The sequence below is a fragment of the Grus americana genome, chromosome Z (assembly GCF_028858705.1).
Source record: "Grus americana isolate bGruAme1 chromosome Z, bGruAme1.mat, whole genome shotgun sequence".
In the NCBI taxonomy this organism is placed as follows: domain Eukaryota; kingdom Metazoa; phylum Chordata; class Aves; order Gruiformes; family Gruidae; genus Grus; species Grus americana.
This window is the reverse complement of record NC_072891.1, coordinates 17,025,166-17,043,081: the sequence shown is the minus strand read 5'-3', so window position 1 is coordinate 17,043,081 and position 17,916 is coordinate 17,025,166. Positions and strand designations below refer to the sequence as shown.

The following is a 17,916-nucleotide window of genomic DNA, read 5'->3' as shown; positions in this document are numbered from 1 at the left end:
TTCTAAGCCCTAGCTGAAGTTGCTTTTAGCTCAGTTGTATTTGTTCAGGAATTCATTAAAAAGATTCTTCTTCTTTCTGTATTTTTTACTATTTTTCAGTTTTCATGTGTGTTTCATAGAGAGTTGGAACAGCTTTGTGTAGTATCAGTGCTTACTGCTGCCTGGTTCGATTTATTTAGGATGGAGCAAATGGTGTTTGGTCTTTCTGGCATTGGACTGGGCAGACTGGATTTGGAAAGCAAAGAGGCTCAATGCTGAGGCATAGATCACGTTTGCTACTGGAATAAGGCAACTGCAATGGAAAAAATATGTTCTCCTAGTCCCAGGGTAAGTTTGAGTCTGAATACTGGTGTGCTTTTTAAAGGTATGTTGCTACATCAGCTCTTCACAGATTGGATTCTTATACAGATTTTATGGTAATTTTAAATAAAATCTAATCTGACATGATGGTTATATAGAAGAAACATTTGTGAGATCATAATTCGTTCCTTAAAATGGAATTTATTCAGAAATGTACTGTATATTGTAAGTCATCCACCAAAAAATGGCAGTTCCAGTGTTTCAGGAAATAATTAAATACTTTGTGTCTACATGTTGGTTCAGAAGAGGCACAGTCACGGTTAACAGACTCTAAACTTGACCCACTTTTTTTCATCTGTGTGCAAAATCCATGTATTATTCACACTTTCTTCTCTTTTTTTTTAATGTTTTCCAAATAAATGATTCAGTGGGCTTTTTTTCCCCATGAAGATCAACGCCACTAGTCATGTCTTGGAGATAATTCTACAATAAAAAGGCATGCAAATAAACTAGAAGAAACATTTTTTGTTTTCTGGGGCTTATAATCAATAATGTCTTTAAAATAATAAACTACTGTGTGTCAACATTGTTAGAAGTATACATTTTTAAAGAAAGTCTAGTACACTCATAAAAAGCCCATTTAGAATAAAAATTTACCTGATAGAATGGTAAGAAAAAGGATTATCAAGATTTAATGTATTGCACAGAAATAGCAACCTCTTGGGAAGAATCCATTTTTAGACAGGATGTAGGCTTTGAAACTCTGGTCTGTCTCCATGGTTCCCCAAAAAGACAGAAGAGCATAAGAGTCGGGACAGTTAGAATTGATAAAGTCATGCAAAGACTGCTTTTCAGTGCATGTAATGTGACAAAGCTAAGAAATGAGCTCACAGAAATGAGTACTCTGTCTTTATAATTCAGGTATCCTGTAATTGCTGCAGGATATGGGAGTGGAGTGGGGGTGTCTTTAAAATCTTGACTTATTTTTGGAATTTCTCTTGAAGTGTCAAGCAGTTATTTAAGGACAATTATTATTTCCAAGAAATCATCTTATAAAAGAGTGTCATAACAATTACAACATATGTAGTTTTTAAGGACTTTTAAGTGATTATTAATGCTAATAACAACACCTTTATTTTCAAATTACGATGGTCAACTTTTGAAAAAAGTAAAATCACTGGGATTAGTTAATTTTCTTCTTTTCTGCAAAAAGAGCTGTTGTGAAAGTAATGTGTCAGGCAGTAGACAAGTCCTAAAAGCAACAGTAGAGTTTGCTGCTGGAGCACATACCGAAGAAAAGCATATGTAGTTTTGATCTGTAAGGAGTTAGTTTGGGTTATGTCTGCTTGACTGAATGGTTGTCATCTTTGTGTTTATGATAAATGGTGAAGATATTTTAGTCTTCTGGTTTTCTTAATGCTTATTCCACCGTCTCCAAGCTGAAGGAGTTGCTCAGAAAGGGGTACAAGGGTGATAAACATATGTTTACAAAGTATGTAAATGAAAATAGTGTTTTGGATTATAAATTAGAAACAGTTTTAACAGTTGTTGCAGAGAGATATTTGGGATTGTTAGCATCAGTCCTAAGAATCCTCCAAATTGGACAAATAACTGTTGTTACAGTGTAAAGGATTTAATTTGATGAATATCATGTATTTAAGACCAGGAGGAATCTTGAAATACACTCAATGTATTATCATAGACATGTTTCAAATTATTTTGTAAAATTTAAGATTTCAAAAAGTGGAGTTAGAGCTTTCCATGTTACAAAGGTGCTTGTTCTAATTAAAACAGGACAAGCGTTTTCACTCAGAGCTGTAGTGTTCAAGTCAACAAATCAACAAAAATCAAAGGTTCCCTAGGAATATTAAATACAAACATTTAAATTGGGGTTTTTATGCTCAGTTGCAGCTGTGATAGCAATGTTTTGTGCTAATGGATTTTTTTTCTTTAATAGTTTTCTTTCTGTTCTCTGACATTTACAGAACAACTGACGATACAAAGGACAATGCACAGTGTATGTGCTGATGACATTTTGTGTGCTGTGACATGGTTTTTGCCATGGCATCTGAGACTGAAAAGGCCCATGCTCTTCTCCAGACTTTCAGTACAGCTTCAGTTATTTCTAGTCTAGGTTTGGGAATATTCTGTTTTGTAGCAGACAGACTTCTGCAGTTTTCCTTCATTCAGCAAAATGACTGGCTCCGAGCCTTCTCTGATAATGCAGTGCATGGTATACTAGGAATGTGGTCCTGGGCAATAGTGATTGGACTCAGGAAGAAAAGTGACTTCACTGAGGTCACCCTGGCTGGCTTCCTCGCCTCTGTAATTGATGTGGACCACTTCTTTCTTGCTGGCTCCCTGTCATTAAAGGTAAGTCAACAGATCAGTGATTGTTTATCTTCTTTCTTCGTCACTATTTAGTTTATTGTTCTACCATATCCTAAACAAAAAAAGTTCCAATGATATTTTAATTAGCTACATTTTTAATAGATATATGGGAATTATATTTGTATGCGGTTGTTATGATTTTAAAAGCTCTAAAAATATTTTACATCTGCTGTTAAGTTCTGCTCCTTACAAGGCTCTGAAAAAGAGTTCTGAAAGCCCTTGTACATGATATCCTGTGTGTATCACATAGTTGCTTTGTTATCCAAGTTAAACAGTTAAGTGCTGCCATGCATGCTTTGTGTATAAAGTGGATTATTCCATTTCTATTTACAATACGGTGTAGAAATATCTGGAAAGTAGATAATCCAGCTTCTGTTTGATTTCATTCAGTCTTACCAAGTGGTGCATTTGGTTTTAGCCAGCCCTAAATATTTTTCCTACAAACAAGCTCTATATGAGCTGTCACCTTTAAAAAGGCAGTCTGAGTTTGTCCTTAAATACAATTCATTGTAAAAAAATAAATGTATAAAGCACGTCGACTGTGTTCATAAAAATAAAAAGGTTAATTGGCTCCTGTCAAGGAATATATGTGATCATCATCCATTTGCAGAACTGCTTGTTAGGACAGCGTTTCTCAGTAGGATTAGTACTACCAGATTATGCCATTCTTTTCCAGTGGTTCTCCAGTGGCTTAGATGTGTCCTGTTCCTCCTTCCCATTCACACATGTACATATATCCCTGTCTTCCTGCCTGCTCCAAACACACACACCCTGCTTTCGCTGACCACAACAGTCTCTTCTGTATACCCTCCAAAACATTAACACCTTCTGTTAGCTCTGGCTGTGCCAGCCCTGGCCACAGTTCTCTTAATGCTGCCCTCCAGATCTCAGGCAGACACTCCTCACCCCCAGCAGGCTCCTGGTCCCCATAGCCAGAGCTCTGCCACTCTGCTTGTTATCAGGAATTTGCTCTGCTCAGCAGCACAAGTCCTCACAATTTGATTACGCTGGTGTTGCTTGCATATATATACATACTTGCTACTTACTCTCCCCTGCCCAGAAATGCACACCCCCACCTACAGATGGACCTGCACAGGAGAAGGGGAAGATACTGACCTTTATCCATTCAACCAGAGCGTAACTTAGCTGTTTGACTGTCTCACCTTCTTTGTCCGCCTCCAGTTTCCTCATAATAGTGTTATGCTCTTCATGTGGATGGTAGAGGAAGTAGCTCCTAGGAAGCAGAGGAAGGAAGGAGGTGGAGGGAAAATTGCTGTTCTTTGTAATCCTTTAATTAAAGAAGAAAAATGCAAAATGATTTCACTTTTTTTTTAGTATGTAGGAGACACCTAAATGCAAGAAGCATTATCACTTAGAGTTGAGATGTAAAAATGCGACTTCCAGTGGGAAAATGTTTATGTACAATGTCACTATTTTTCGTAAAGACATTTTCCTATTTGTCCTTTTGGTCAGTTTCCCTCTTATATTTGTCGTTGACAAAAAGGGCATTTTCACAGAATCAGAGAGTGGTAGTAGTTGGAAGGGTCTTCTGGAGGTCATCTTCTCAAACCCCCCTGCTGAAGCAGGCTCACCAGGAGCCGGTTGCTCAGGACCAGGTCCTGACAACTTTTGAATATCTCCATGGATGTAGACTCCCAAACCTCTCTGGGCACCCTGTTCCCATGCACAGTCCCCCTCAGAGTGAAAATGTGTTTCCTTACATTCAGGAGGAACCTCCTGAGTTTCAGTTGTGCCCCTTGACCTCTCAGTGGCACTCCCTCCCTTCGGATATTGGTACATCTTGATGACGTCTCCCTTGAGCCTTCTCTTCTCCAGGCTGCACAGTCCCAATACTCATACTTTCCTCAAATGCAAGGTGCTCCAGTCCCTTCACGATCTTAGTGGCCCTTCTCTGGACTCGACCTCCAGTAGCTCCATGTCCCTCGTAGTGGGGATCCCAGGACTGGACTCAGCACTCCAAAGGGGTGGCCTTACCAGTGCTGAGGAGAAAGGGAAGGATCAGCTCCCTCGACTTGCTGGCAACGCTCCTAATGCAGCCCAGGATACGACTGGCCTTCTTTGCCACAAGGGCAGAGTGCAAGCTCATATTCAACTTGTTATTCAACAAGCTGAATTTCCTCAGAACTGCTTTCCAGCCCCTCAGCCTCCAGCATGTACTGGTGTGTAATGTTGTTCCTCCCTAAGTAGTTGCTAGTTCTCCCCTTTTCTGTACTTTTTGCATATGGAAATGCTGTAAAATAATAAAAGCAAAGTTAGTTTGGTTGATTAATGGGTCCTATAATATTAACATTTTTGTATAGCATTTAAATCTGTAATTATTCTGATGCATATTTTCTTATTTTAAAATCAGTAAATGCAAGTGATGAATGGCTAGTTATTAGAAAGTATTGGTGAAATTTTATTGGTACTTTTCCTTGTATTTGAAATTATTACCAGTAATTTTTCTTAATAGTGACCACTAGATGACACTCTTCACCAAAGTTGAGTATTGTATTGTATCATAGAACTGGGAGGTGACTTGTCTCTTTACTGTCTTCAGTGAAGCAAGGTTAAGTATGCTTACACTTTCCATGATGGAAAATGTTTGTGTAGCCTATTCCTACTATTCCAAACAAAGTAAATTATTGCAATTTCATGACTTAATTTGTCCCTTTGTTGTTTCAGTTCCCAAGCAGCTAGCAATTGTTTTTCTAATATCCAGCCTAAAGTATTGTTGTTTTCAGTTGGATCTTGGAGTTTTATTCTCTAAGACCTCTCTGCAAAAGATAGCTGATTCCTGTGCTCTCCCAAAAAATGTTTTGCAAATGCAAGATGTTGCACGTAGAATAGCCCTTTAGTAGCCAAACTTACTTAGCTGAGGTAAGAAGGCAAGATGCCCAAAGGCTTTTTCACAGTAATTTGCCTACAAACTCCTCCCCCTTCCATATGTTAACTGGGCTAAGAAAGGATGTTTATCTGTAAACCATATCCTGTGTAGGTCTCTTGACCCTAACAGCAGTAACAACATTTCTCTTACAACTAGCAAAACCATTATGCTTTACAAAAAGTATCTTCTTGACTAAATAACTCAAAAAAAAAAAAATCTGAAGGGCCTGGATTTATGTTTTCTAAACCTCTTACTATTTTCCTTGTCTCTTCTGGATTGCCTTTTGCCTAAATTATCTTTAAAGGGTCCTGTCCCAAACTGTATATAGTATTTTAGGTGAGACTTCATTTAAGCCAAATAACATAGGTTAATTACTTTTAAAGTTACATGTCATACAACACTTGACTATGTCTTTTTAAAAAGAAAAAAAATCTCTGTTACAGGTTTTATGTCTTCTTGCAACGCCATCAAAGTCTTTTTTGTTTATGATATAATGTAATCCCCATAAACTTTTCTGCTGTGTTCTTGCCTGACTAACTAGACCTGATTTTAATATGTGATTTTTCTTTCTTCAGCTTAATATGATGCGCCTTTCAGTTTCATGTTGTAATTTCAGGCTGTTGTCTATGTAATTTATTACTTCGTGGGATACTTTTTTACTACGTATTTGTTAGTTCCAGTCCCATCATTGCACGATTGAGAGTAACTGATTTAAGAGACTGCAATGTTTACTGCTTATGCAACACATTACTAAGTAACTAATAAATTAAGAAATCTAATTAGCTAACCACACCACTATTACTAATTTGTTAACAATAGTATTTTTCACGTTACTTTACACAATTGTCTATAAAGCTCTTCAACATCACTCTTAAATCTGATGACGGGTTACTTTTTTGAAGTATCCCTTCTATGCAGCACAAGGCAGTATTGCCTTCTACCTCCAGTTGCTACCTTCACACTCCTCCAGTCATCTACTCCTATTCGTGCTGACACAGCTCACTGCTTGGATCATTTGGCTATTGGGCTGTTTTTCACAGTGTCATCATTATTTTTCTGGAGTATTCAGGGTAAATAGTCACCTGTGGTATTTATACATTTACTCTGATAAATACTTGTGTACCAAGTAGCATGTGATCTGCCCTTTTGCCCACATTATTTTTGCAACAAGTATAAAGTCTACAAAGACTTTGCTACTTAGAATTTGTAGGTCTTTGTATTCCATGTAGATTTTACTGCATATTGCATGCACAAAAGTGTAGAAGAGTCTAAGATTCAGTGTTTGAAGAATCTGTCTCATTGATTAAAGGTAAAAGTAACTGCAGCCTGCAATCATACTCCACGTTGCTGATAAATAAGAACAGCATGATGGGCTACTCCCCATGTCCCCCAGGACTGTAAGCCAAACACTTATGTTGCAGAACAGATGAACAGAAATCACGAGCTTGTTACTTAAGACTCACCAGCTTGTAAAAGTGTAGAGAATGCAGTCGATGGCAAACAAGATTGTACTGGTAAACATATGTAACACAACTGGTTAATGTGCCACTGCTGACCAACCTAGGCAGCACAGGAGCATTTCTGGAACTGGAGAATAAGCTTCGCGCACACACAGCTAATTTAACATTGAATTTATAGATCAGCCTCAAAACTAAGGACTTCAAGGCTTGTGAAGCGTCATAGAATATGAGTGAGGGAGCCCATGTTGTTACATAAATTCCGTGGCATCACTTTGAGCATTAAAGCAAAGAGTTTGCTTGGGTTCTCCTGCATGTCATTGTTGTCTCCTGTCTCCAGCTGCTCTTTGTAGTGTGTGAGAGGGGCTGGAGGAGCAGGAACTTCAAGAAGATCTTGCACCTGGTTGAACACATAGGCAAATGGAAAGGTAATTTGTGTTGTGAATAAATTCTGTTTGCAACTGCAGCCTGATCTCTCTCATAGATGTCCCCCTAAATCTACCCAAACCATAATCATCTTTTTCCAGGAGATTCAAGGCAGAAAAGGCTTGTACTTTTTTCTTTTTTTTCTTTTTTTTCTTTGTTTTGTTGTTTTGTTTTATTCTTAAGATCTGGTGATTTCTAAAGGTGAACAAATTTGCCTGTTAGGAGAAAGAGTGTAGCAGCTTATATTGCCAAATAGGACTACATGTCTGTCTCTTGGGCTTGGCAACTCAAGGATTTAAATGTTCCTCTAGTTATAGAATGTAAAAGAAAAGAGGCTATTCTTCTCTCAGAACTTGGGCAACAGCATTTCAGAAGCCTAATGACTGTACTGCAATTACAAAATAGGGCTTTCTCTTGCTAAAATTGAGTGCTTATGTTTGCTGTGTGAACAACCCTGCCATCTAAAATTCTGCATGATAACAATTTAAGCGTCATGTCCCCAAAACTGGATAAAGATTGACACTAATACTGATAAATTGCATATGTAATTAACATTGAAATTCTCCTTACTCACTGTGTTGCTGTTGGCACATAACCTCCATAGGGCAGAGGGAAAAGACTTTGACTTTGCCACTGATTTTTTAAAAGTGCAGAAATAATGACCAGTCAATAGGAGACCCTACTAAAATGTATCACCATCCAGGGTGTTTTTTCAAAATGACACTAATGTGGACTTTTTAGGCTCTTGCTGACAGTTACAAAAATCTGACTAGGGTGGGTGATAAACAATTTCACCATCACAAAATTTTTCTACTTCAATCCGTGAGCAATCTCCTTGTATGAAACAGAAGTGAAGTTGTAGAAAATACACCCTTTGTGCCAACTTTAAGGAGTTGGGTCCATACTATTACAGTCGAAAGTTGTTGAGACGGTTTGTGAGCTTTTTACTGCTATCACCTGATCAAGAGTGTCACAGACAAGCATGTGGTGGGAAGCTAACAGAGCAAAGCTTTCTGCAAGCCTTTGAACGTTCACTTTGGTTTAAAATACAGGCTTTTATATTCCAAGGTAGTCCATAAGTTTCCATCTCTGTATTTTTTGGCTAAGGCTACATCAAAGTTTCCTTACAGAGAAGACAGGATTCCAAGCAGTTGTCTAAATTGTCCATGAAAACTTGATGAAGCTATTCCAGAGTCCCACTGTCAGGTACTGTAGCTGTTGAATCCTGCAACAGTTAACAGAAGCATTAACAGGCTACTGGCTGGTGTCTTATAGCAGTGCATTGTTTTCTTTCTGCAATAGATGCAGTGAGGGGTGTGTTCAACATAACAATCAGATGCACCTTCATGTGCAAATAGTATATCTCTGGTGCCTGTTACAGTCTTCCCAAATGTTCAACAATTTCTGAATTGTGCCAATTAATATTACATCAACACCTCTATAGACCTTATAGTAATGTGCTGTCATTTCTCCTATGCTTACAGAAACAAGAATCTACTTACTTGTTGCTTAGAAATGGAAAATATTATTATTTTTAATTTTTTTTACTATCCTTGAATTTGTGGAGGTAGCTCTAGGTGTTGCTAGTAAGTACGTCTGGAATATTTTCTCAATTATGTATATTAAATTCATAATTGTCTCTTCTTAAAATGGCTAAATTTAATCTCACTAGCTAGACATTCACCTTAATTAAAGTCAGGCTTTCAACTGAGTTAACATTAAACAAGTTGTTGATATAAAAACCCCAGTCACAAATGATTCAAATGATGGCTTCTGAACTTTTCGTTTGCCTGTCCATAAAGAATACTGTGCCAAGGCAATCAAAATACTTCTAACTTAGATCATATTTTTGTTTATTGGAAACTACTGTTCTGTTTTAGATATTGTCCAACTAAAATATCTTCACAGGTGCTAAGTATAATACAGGATGTATTTTTGAAAATAAATGCAATTAAAGCATATGAAATATTTCAAGTACAGCATATAAAAAATTTCAAGTGTGTTGTATGGTTGTTTTCCTTTTAATTATCTTGAAATTAAACACGTATAATCAGTGCAGCAGACTATACAAATTCCTGTATACCATATGACTATATGACAAATAGCATGCCTCATCCCTCTCCCTCCCTGTTTTGCTGCCGGTAATGGTTAGTAGGATGCATGATTCATATCACACAATAGAGAGACAGAGCAGCACACAGCTCTCATACATCTAAATAATCATATTGTTGATTTTGATCAACTACAGTGGAAAAGGAACAGTATGTTTTTCTTTGCGCTTCCACTTAGCCACTTCATAGTGCACCTGCAAACATCCATGAAACATTTCTTTTCTTGTCACGATTGCAGCCATTGCAAATTTATAATTTTCTTTTCTACAGGCTGCTCTGACTCTTCCAGAGAGACCAGTTCTTCATTGTTCTACTGTGATTCCTGTTGTGGCTCTGACATTAAAGTTTATTATGCACCTTCTCAGGCTTAAGGATTCATGGTGCTTTCTTCCCTGGATGTTGTTCATATCCTGGACTTCCCATCACATCCGTGATGGGATTCGTCATGGCCTCTGGATCTGCCCATTTGGAAAAACTCCTCCTTTGCCATATTGGCTGTATGTGGCAATTACAGCATCTTTACCTCATCTGTGTTCATTTATTATGTATTTAACAGGCACTAGAGAATTAATGTCTATAAAACATGGAATTCGCATTGATGTATAAGAATGATGGCTCTTAAAGGTAGTTTCTATTAGCACTTGAAATAACCTGTTTGTTTGTCACTGAAGTGGTTTCCTTATGTTTCCTATGACTTCCGGGTTAGGCATTTTAAGCCAGTGGAGCCAGTCAGAGCTCCTCATTCCTTGAGGTCATAGAAACCTATTTAATGAATGGTAATACTTTTATATCTATACATTCTCCTTGTAAAATATATGGCCTTCCGTTATAGTTCGTGCATAGCTGGCTGATTTATAAAGTACTTAGTCTCACTGTAATTTTACTGTCATGGTGCCATTCATCTGGTAACCATTCACTTTGGATTTGTATTCAGCCTTTAGGTAATACATTTCATCTAGATAGCATTTGTATAGCACTTTTAAAATGTAAAGTACTATATAAATGCTAAGTATTAGCGACAATTTAGTTGTGTATGGCACTTCTGAAAAACATTAGTTAGCCTTTTGTATTCAACTGTTTTAAAAGAAGTGCTGTTTGTATTTCACAATGTGCAACTGTGTATCTGTACCTCATCGAACACTGCTATCACATGGTGTTTCTACTAAATTCTATTCCTCTGTAGTTGCTTGGTACTCAATTTGCAGATAATTACTAGCTGTTATTTGTGGTTAGAAACGAGAAGACAGTTTGGTTACAGTATTATGTGTTGGCCAAATTGTTTAATTTTAAAAATATAGTAATTATGAATATTATTTAATTTGAAACTAAGGAATTTTAGTAAATATTTAAGGATTGTGTGAAGGTAAACTTATTTATTACAGTAAAACATAAGCTTTAGGGAAGATTCAGGAGGATATAAGAAAATCAAAATTGCTCAAAATGTGAGTTTGCTTAAAGACCTTACTACTGTACTCATAAGCATTTTCCATTATGTGCAAGATCATCATTATTATTTTAAAATAAAATGCATTATTATTATTATTATTATACAAAACCAGAAATTTCCTCATAAATAAGTTCCTTAAGGAAAAATGTTATTATGTTGCAGGTTCATAACATAGTAATTTGCCCTGTGGACTATTCAAAGTAAGCAGTTTCATTTTCAGAAATTTCTCAGAAAAAGTCCCAAAATAAAAATTAAGCTTTTGTCTAGTTTACAGTATACAAGCTGAGAAATGTCTATTAATAATTGTTTTGTTAATTTTTTTATTCATTGAACTCCATTGTCCATTAAGGAGATGGGGCCTTAATTATTCCAGTTTATGATGAATAGCTGTCAAAAGGGATTCTTTTTTATGGAAGAGATTATATAGGGTAGCATGTGCTGAACTTAAGTTATCAGAAGGTACAAAGGCTAGATGATGTGTTCATACTACATTAGTAAATGTATGCTAGTACAACATACAGAAGAATACTAACTGGGATGGCTGGCTTAAATGGTACTGGAGACCCTGTGGCTGCAAAGTAATAAAGGCTGTCTGCAGCACACTAAGTTAATTACGGAAAGTGTTTCATCCTTCTAAAATGTGCCTTTCCACAAAAGAATAGTCTCTGCCTTATTCGTTCTTCATGTTAGAAATGTGTGCTTATAGAAACTTGCCTGACAGTACAGTGGGCCTGTTTAGCCTTTATTATAAAATGAATAAAAGGTTTTTTTTCTTGGAAAGAAGGTTGGAAAAGCAGAACATTCCTTAAAGGATTATCCTCATATTGTGGATTTCTGTCTTTGATAGTATGTAAAAGTTTCCCAGAAACAACATGAGAACTATCTTGCTTTAGAGCCCTCAGAGCAGGAACTGTCTTTTATACAAATCATGGTGGTTTAGTAGAGCGTTGCTCGTTCATTTACTTCTAACCTGTATTTTAAACTATAGGCTATGAAATGCCAATAACGAATATATTTTCTGCAAGAAGTGAACATTAAGATCTGTGAAGAAAATTTTCTGTATTCTTGTTTCATGGTATAATATTTGTATAATTTTGTGCTTTATCCAGATTTGTTGCAAAGGGAAATGCATATAGGAACAAAATGGAGAATTACACTTTCTCATTTTTTAGATTGTAGCTGTAGTATTTTTGGTAACTATGTGTCCACCAAAAGTCCTTAAGATTGGTACTGTACTGTTCTAGCTGTGTTTAAGGATCAGTTAATGGGTACATCTTTGGTACTTTAAAAACACCTATTTTCATTCTCTGTATTTCTTCTTATTTTTTTGGGGGGGGGGGTTACAATAATTTTCAGCTGTATTTCAAAATATTATTTTTCTCAATATGTTCTTCTATCAGTTCTACCACAGCAATAGGTGAACACCACTTAGAAATGCATTAAGGAAAGTAGCAAGCACGTGTGACACGACTTCTTTCTCTCTCCCTCCAAACAGACATGGCAGTCTCACGCCTCATCCTGACATTTAGGCAAGTTTAGTTCAGGCCATTGACAACTTTTAAAGGTAAACGGACACATTGCATGTAATGCTGTAATTTGTGGGCAGCCAGATGAGAGAACAAGGGAGATGGTAAATATTTGTTTCAGCCCATGACACCTGGGAGATACACCTGCCTATTACAAATGAGTTGCTTAACATTTTCTTAGCAGTATTGAGGGCTGGAGCACCTCTCCTATGAGGACAGGCTGAGAGAGTTGGGATTGTTCAGCCTGGAGAAGAGAAGGCTCCGGGGAGATCTAATTGCGGCCTTCCAGTACCTGAAGGGGCCTACAGGAAAGCTGGTGAGGGACTGTTTGTCAGGGCCTGTAGTGACAGAACAAGGGGTAATGGGTTTAAGCTGAAGGAGGGTCGATTTAGATTAGATGTTAGAAAGAAATTCTTTACTGTGAGAGTGGTGAGGCAGTGGAACAGGTTGCCCAGAGAAGCTGTGGATGCCCCCTCCCTGGAAGTGTTTAAGACCAGGTTGGATGGGGCTTCGGGCAACGTGGTCTAGTGGAGGGTGTCCCCGCTCGCAGCAGGGGGGTTGGAACTAGATGATCTTTGAGGTCCCTTCCAACCCAAACCATTCTATGATTTCCTGTACATTTCAAATTTATTGATATTTCCAACTATGCATTGATAGTTGCCACGTGTAGCAAATCCATGGCAAAAATAAACCAAGATACTAAAAACAACGAATTTGTGCTTTACTGCATGCATTACAATAAAGAGTAAATGTGAAGTACCAAAAGCACTTGAGTTACACAAAAAATTAACAAACTCAAGCTAATAATTTTCTGCACAACATTTGATACATATCACTAAAATACTAGTTATTGCAGTGGTTCATTTACTATGGTAATCTAAACTTTTTTCGATGTATTTTTAAGTTGTACTTACAAAGTTGAAGATAATGTGGGGTTTTTCTGATTTACTTTTTTGTTAGAACTGGACTGCTTTTTCATGTTTTAAGGCTATTGTAAAAAGTAGGTACTAATAATTGCCAACTTAAAAGAAAAATGTTAGAATGTTTCTTCTCCCCAGTACTCTGAAATAAGATAAAATTTCTCCTAATTCCCTACTGGCCTTAACAGAAAGAGTGAACACATTTTTCCTATGAGTTTATATTCTAGCTTAAAATGTAATCTATTTTCACATGACTACTGGTACCACTTTTTCCTACAGTGAAGTATATTGTATCATGTGCCTTTAATTGGTTATTGATAAATGAATTACATGTAATTGATGCCATGCTCCAAAGAAAATGCTGGTGAGTTTTAATTAAACTGGAATAATTTTAACAGCCAGGCCATTGGTATTAGCTTATTATCAGACGAACTTTTACTTTGCTAATGGACATAAAGTTCCAGAAAGAGAGACAGAGAGGGACGGGGTTCAAATTCAGTCTAAAGGAAATGTTAGTGTATATGTAATTTTGAACACATATATTTTTATTCCATCAGCTAATGTCAGTATGAAGCCAAATGATGAAATGCATCAGAAGAGTACATTTCTGTTTAAGTAATTGAGCCAATCTAAATGCTATCAATTATGCAAGTTTATTCAGGGCAGAAGAAATTTTGTATTGTACGTGCTACACAGCATGGCCTTTGATCAACTGGTAGGAGTCCACAAGCTAGGTTTTGCTTTTTTGCTACAGGCAGACTTTGCATTGAAACAAAGGAAGAGCTGTCAGGTTAGAATACCCTTTGCATTCATTACAAAAAAACAGCAGTAACACTTTCCCTCAAAATAATAAATTGGTGCCTTCAGTTCTTTCTTAAAATTCCCCAGATTTTACATCCTCTACATTGAATTATAAATTTGAATGCTGTATTGTAGAACTCTTTTCTGTTACATATAAACCCACTATTAAAGATAAATAGTTCTTTTATTTTTATATCACACACTGATCTTGCCTTCTATGTTCATATAATCATTTTCCATTTGCTTAACCTAATTTTGTATTGAATTTTCCTGGGGTAAGGAGGAGTGTTTGTCTCATTGACTAGGAAACCCAGGTATGCTACTACTAAGCAAAAATGTTTTAATGCAATGTTAAGGAAATCTTCAGAATATCGAAAACCAGAAAAGAAATTATACTGAATTCCTTTTGATCGAAATGTTAAGTGGATTTCCAGGCAGTGTGTAAAAAGAGATTTGTTTAGTCAAAACAAATTGACTGAAAACATTTGTTTTAGTAAATATGGGTGAACAATCTGTGTGAAAATGGATTTGTATACTGAAACTGTTGTGGGGGTAATTGACCAAGTCAGACTGTATGCTGTTGCCATATCCACCACAGAAACAATTCCTTTGTCCAAGGAGTGTTACTAATGTCCTTGGAGCCTTCCATATGTTGTCAAGGGAATTCAGTCTTACTTTGATCTTAGTTGGCTTTCCCCTTAAGAATTGCATAACATTGAGTAAGGGTTCCTGGAATGGTGTGGGGCAGTTTCCTTGATCTGCTTGGTGTCCGCTCCTTCACAACAATTTTTACAGATGAGCCCAAGAAGCTGATAGCTGTGAGTTCTGGTACAGGAACTATGATAAATTAAACCAAAGATAGCAGACATAATGGTGTAAGGAATTTACAAGGTTATAATGCTGGTAGTTTCACTTTTACTTTTCAATTTCAATTGCTGATACTCAAACAAAACCAGCTTCTTTTCATATATTACTGCCAACAATTTAGAAGCAAATTTTGTGATGACTGCTCTAAAAATATGAAGTGTTTCTGGGCCAAATGAATACTCTTAAGATTCAAGTAATAAGGCTTTATCAATATATTTTCAACAAAATCATCTATGTCTTTTTGTTTATTTAATTGTATATAATGTGTAGACCCAAGCACTCAGTTATTTCCTAGTCTTACTGTGGAAGCATGGTTGGGGCCTGAGGAGTTTTAATACAGAATATTCTAGCTAGCAAAACCTTTTAGCACAAGTAATTTTTGTTTCATTAGTCCTTGGAGAGAGAGATCTTTTCTTCTAGACATGTTAATGTGAAAGTTTGAGTGATTTGTCATCATCTTTTGGGTGAACGTTCTGTATGCCTTGTACATCAAACATAAATAAGCGAAGCAAATGCACTTACAACTTCATACCATAAAATGTATGCACAATTCATTTATAAGTGTTTTCTACAGTAAAAATTTAACATGCTCTTGCATCATGCATCTTACATTTACATGTCTGTGTAAATGTTGACCAAGTGGTATTTCTAGTAATTTTATATGGCTACAGAGACATCAGCTGTGTTTCATGCACTCTCCTGGTGCTAGACTTACCTCAGGTTGGATGAAAAGTATGCTGCTGTTTCAGCGTCCCTGACCCAGATGCCTCCCTCAGCTGGGTTCAGCATACTAAATGGCAGACATCTACCTCATAGCAAACCATCATAGAGTCCCTTTGTATTCAGTGTGTAGCTAGTCGGTCTGTTCAGTGGTGCTTGCAACGTGATTTATCTCTTCCTAAAAAGATGTCTACTTCTGGTGTACTGAATTGCATTCTAATCACCACAGCTCCTACTAACTAGATGGCAGCTGACTGAATTTGGGTTTGTAGACTGGGCTTGCCTTTCTGTCCTTCACATGATTTCCTATTGTTGGAGAAGGAAACTATCTCTTCAAGGAGTATTTTATCCAGGAGATTCTTGGACAAGTAGTGAAGCATGAAAAAGTGAAGCAACTGAAGGCAGTTCTTATGAGGCACTCAACATCACTTCTAGACTGACATACTGCAGTAGAGGGATGATCAGCTTTTTTAAATGAACTGTAACTTTTAAAATGCAGAACAAACATTTATTGTAAAATCAGACTGTTTTCTTTCTCAAAACCTCTCCAAAGCCAGGAGCTTCACTTTAACAGATTTAACAATTGCAGTTAGTATATTTATTGTTGCTGAAATTTTCAGTACTAAGTCTTTGTTCAGTTTACATTTATTTGAAAAAAAAATAATTTGCTTTAGCTCCAGTGTATGGGGACTTGGAATATGAAATTTGTTAAAAGAATGCACCTCCTTCTTCCCTGAAAGTTGACTTTGAAGAGGCTCTACTGGTGTATTCTACAGCGCAGCTGTATTCTACTCCCTAGCTTGCAGAAGGATTGGCCTTTTAGTGAGTTTGTTCGCATTGCCACATAGTGTACACATACTCTAAGCTTATGTGAAAGGTGAAAGATTTCAGGTGCACAGGTGAAGGTGAGTTGCATGATTGCAGCAGAATGCTATGTTCCTGAGTTGCTGATGGCAGATGATACCAACTACGGAAGGGGGCAGGGGGGGATCTCCCAAAATGAGAAGTATTGACTCAAGTTAGAGAACACACTATTTCCCTGGCACTGGTGATATTTTCTCATGCCAGGATACCACTCCAGTTTCCCTGGCAGGAGTTATTTTATTGATGGAGATAAAAGCTTTAGTTTTCAGTTGAGATTCCAGCTGATTTAGCACACTGACATAATTACATCTACAGAGGTAACAAACATTGATTTTTCTCTGTGTAGTGAGAACCACTTTTACTAAAATTTTCCAAGTTTGTCCTATATCCAGACTTGAAAATACTTTGCAATACAGCAGAATACTTTGTGTTGAAGATGTTTGAAAACATTCTCCTGTCATGTTTACAAAGGGTATTTGCTATTTCTCCTTACTTTCTATCCCAAAGTAACCCATACTTGCAGGCCTTTAGGAATAATTGAATAGTCTACTTCATGGAGAAGGAAAGGACTTGCAGAGGTACATACAGGAGAAAATGATTTACCAACCTTCTGGATGAGGTAACTGCTAGGCTTTCAAAATAAAAACAGTTGAACAGAGGTGTTCCATGACATACATAAAATATATTTTAATGCTATTGAATGTTATATCCCTTCATAATTTATCAAAGAAATCAACTTACCTGACACTTGTTTTCTTCCCTCTAATATTCCTATCTCCATGACTCCCTTGGTGACAGCATTTCCCATTTATCTCCAAAGTGCTTTATAAGCATTACTCAATCTCACTAGGTCACTAATTAGTTTACGGGGGGGGGAAAAAAAAAGTTTATTGGCTTATGTGAACAAGTGGGGAGTCTGGGCCAGATAAGCATGTTCAAAAATAAATTATTCAAAGCTGAAGAAGTACAGCTGACTGGGGAATGTTAGGATGAAATGTAGTTTTCCAAGAAAAAGAGTTCTTTAGAGAGGAGCTCGTTCCAAACTCTGTAATTACTAGCTTGGAGTTTCATGGTTAAATAATATATATATCAGTGACTTCCTGCTAGCTGACCTGAAGTGATGAAGTAGTTTGGGTTTTAAAACTACAAAAAGAGAGCAGGCTGTCACAAACAACTTTCCAATACCAGGAAATAGGCTT

At 36.9% G+C, this 17,916-nt stretch overlaps 2 protein-coding genes and 1 long non-coding RNA gene across 7 annotated transcripts in view; 2 read left to right on the top strand and 1 right to left on the bottom strand.

Annotated features, from left to right (window-relative positions):
• The window catches only part of CZH5orf34 (chromosome Z C5orf34 homolog), an 18,268-nt gene extending 17,949 nt beyond the window's left edge, over positions 1-319 (top strand). Inside the window, exon 14 of the transcript XR_008574583.1 lies at positions 180-319. The gene's annotated coding sequence lies outside the window, so the exon portion shown is untranslated. The remainder of the gene's footprint in view (positions 1-179) is intronic.
• TMEM267 (transmembrane protein 267) lies at positions 187-13,857 on the top strand. The gene is made up of 3 exons (XM_054808925.1): positions 187-327; positions 2,286-2,673; positions 9,843-13,857. The coding sequence occupies exons 2-3, from the start codon at positions 2,350-2,352 to the stop codon at positions 10,176-10,178; spliced, it is 660 nt and encodes a 219-aa protein (XP_054664900.1). The 5' UTR covers positions 187-327; positions 2,286-2,349; the 3' UTR covers positions 10,179-13,857.
• LOC129199103 (uncharacterized) lies at positions 485-17,916 on the bottom strand. 5 transcript variants are annotated; one of them, XR_008574586.1, is made up of 5 exons: positions 17,459-17,916; positions 8,590-8,686; positions 7,042-7,435; positions 3,808-4,942; positions 485-783 (listed from the first exon to the last, which is right to left on the bottom strand). It is a non-coding gene; the product is annotated as an uncharacterized LOC129199103 (long non-coding RNA). The 5 variants fall into 5 exon arrangements; XR_008574588.1 differs by lacking the exon at positions 485-783 and adding an exon at positions 2,539-2,661; XR_008574589.1 differs by lacking the exon at positions 485-783 and adding an exon at positions 2,552-2,661 and having other exon boundaries at positions 3,855-4,942.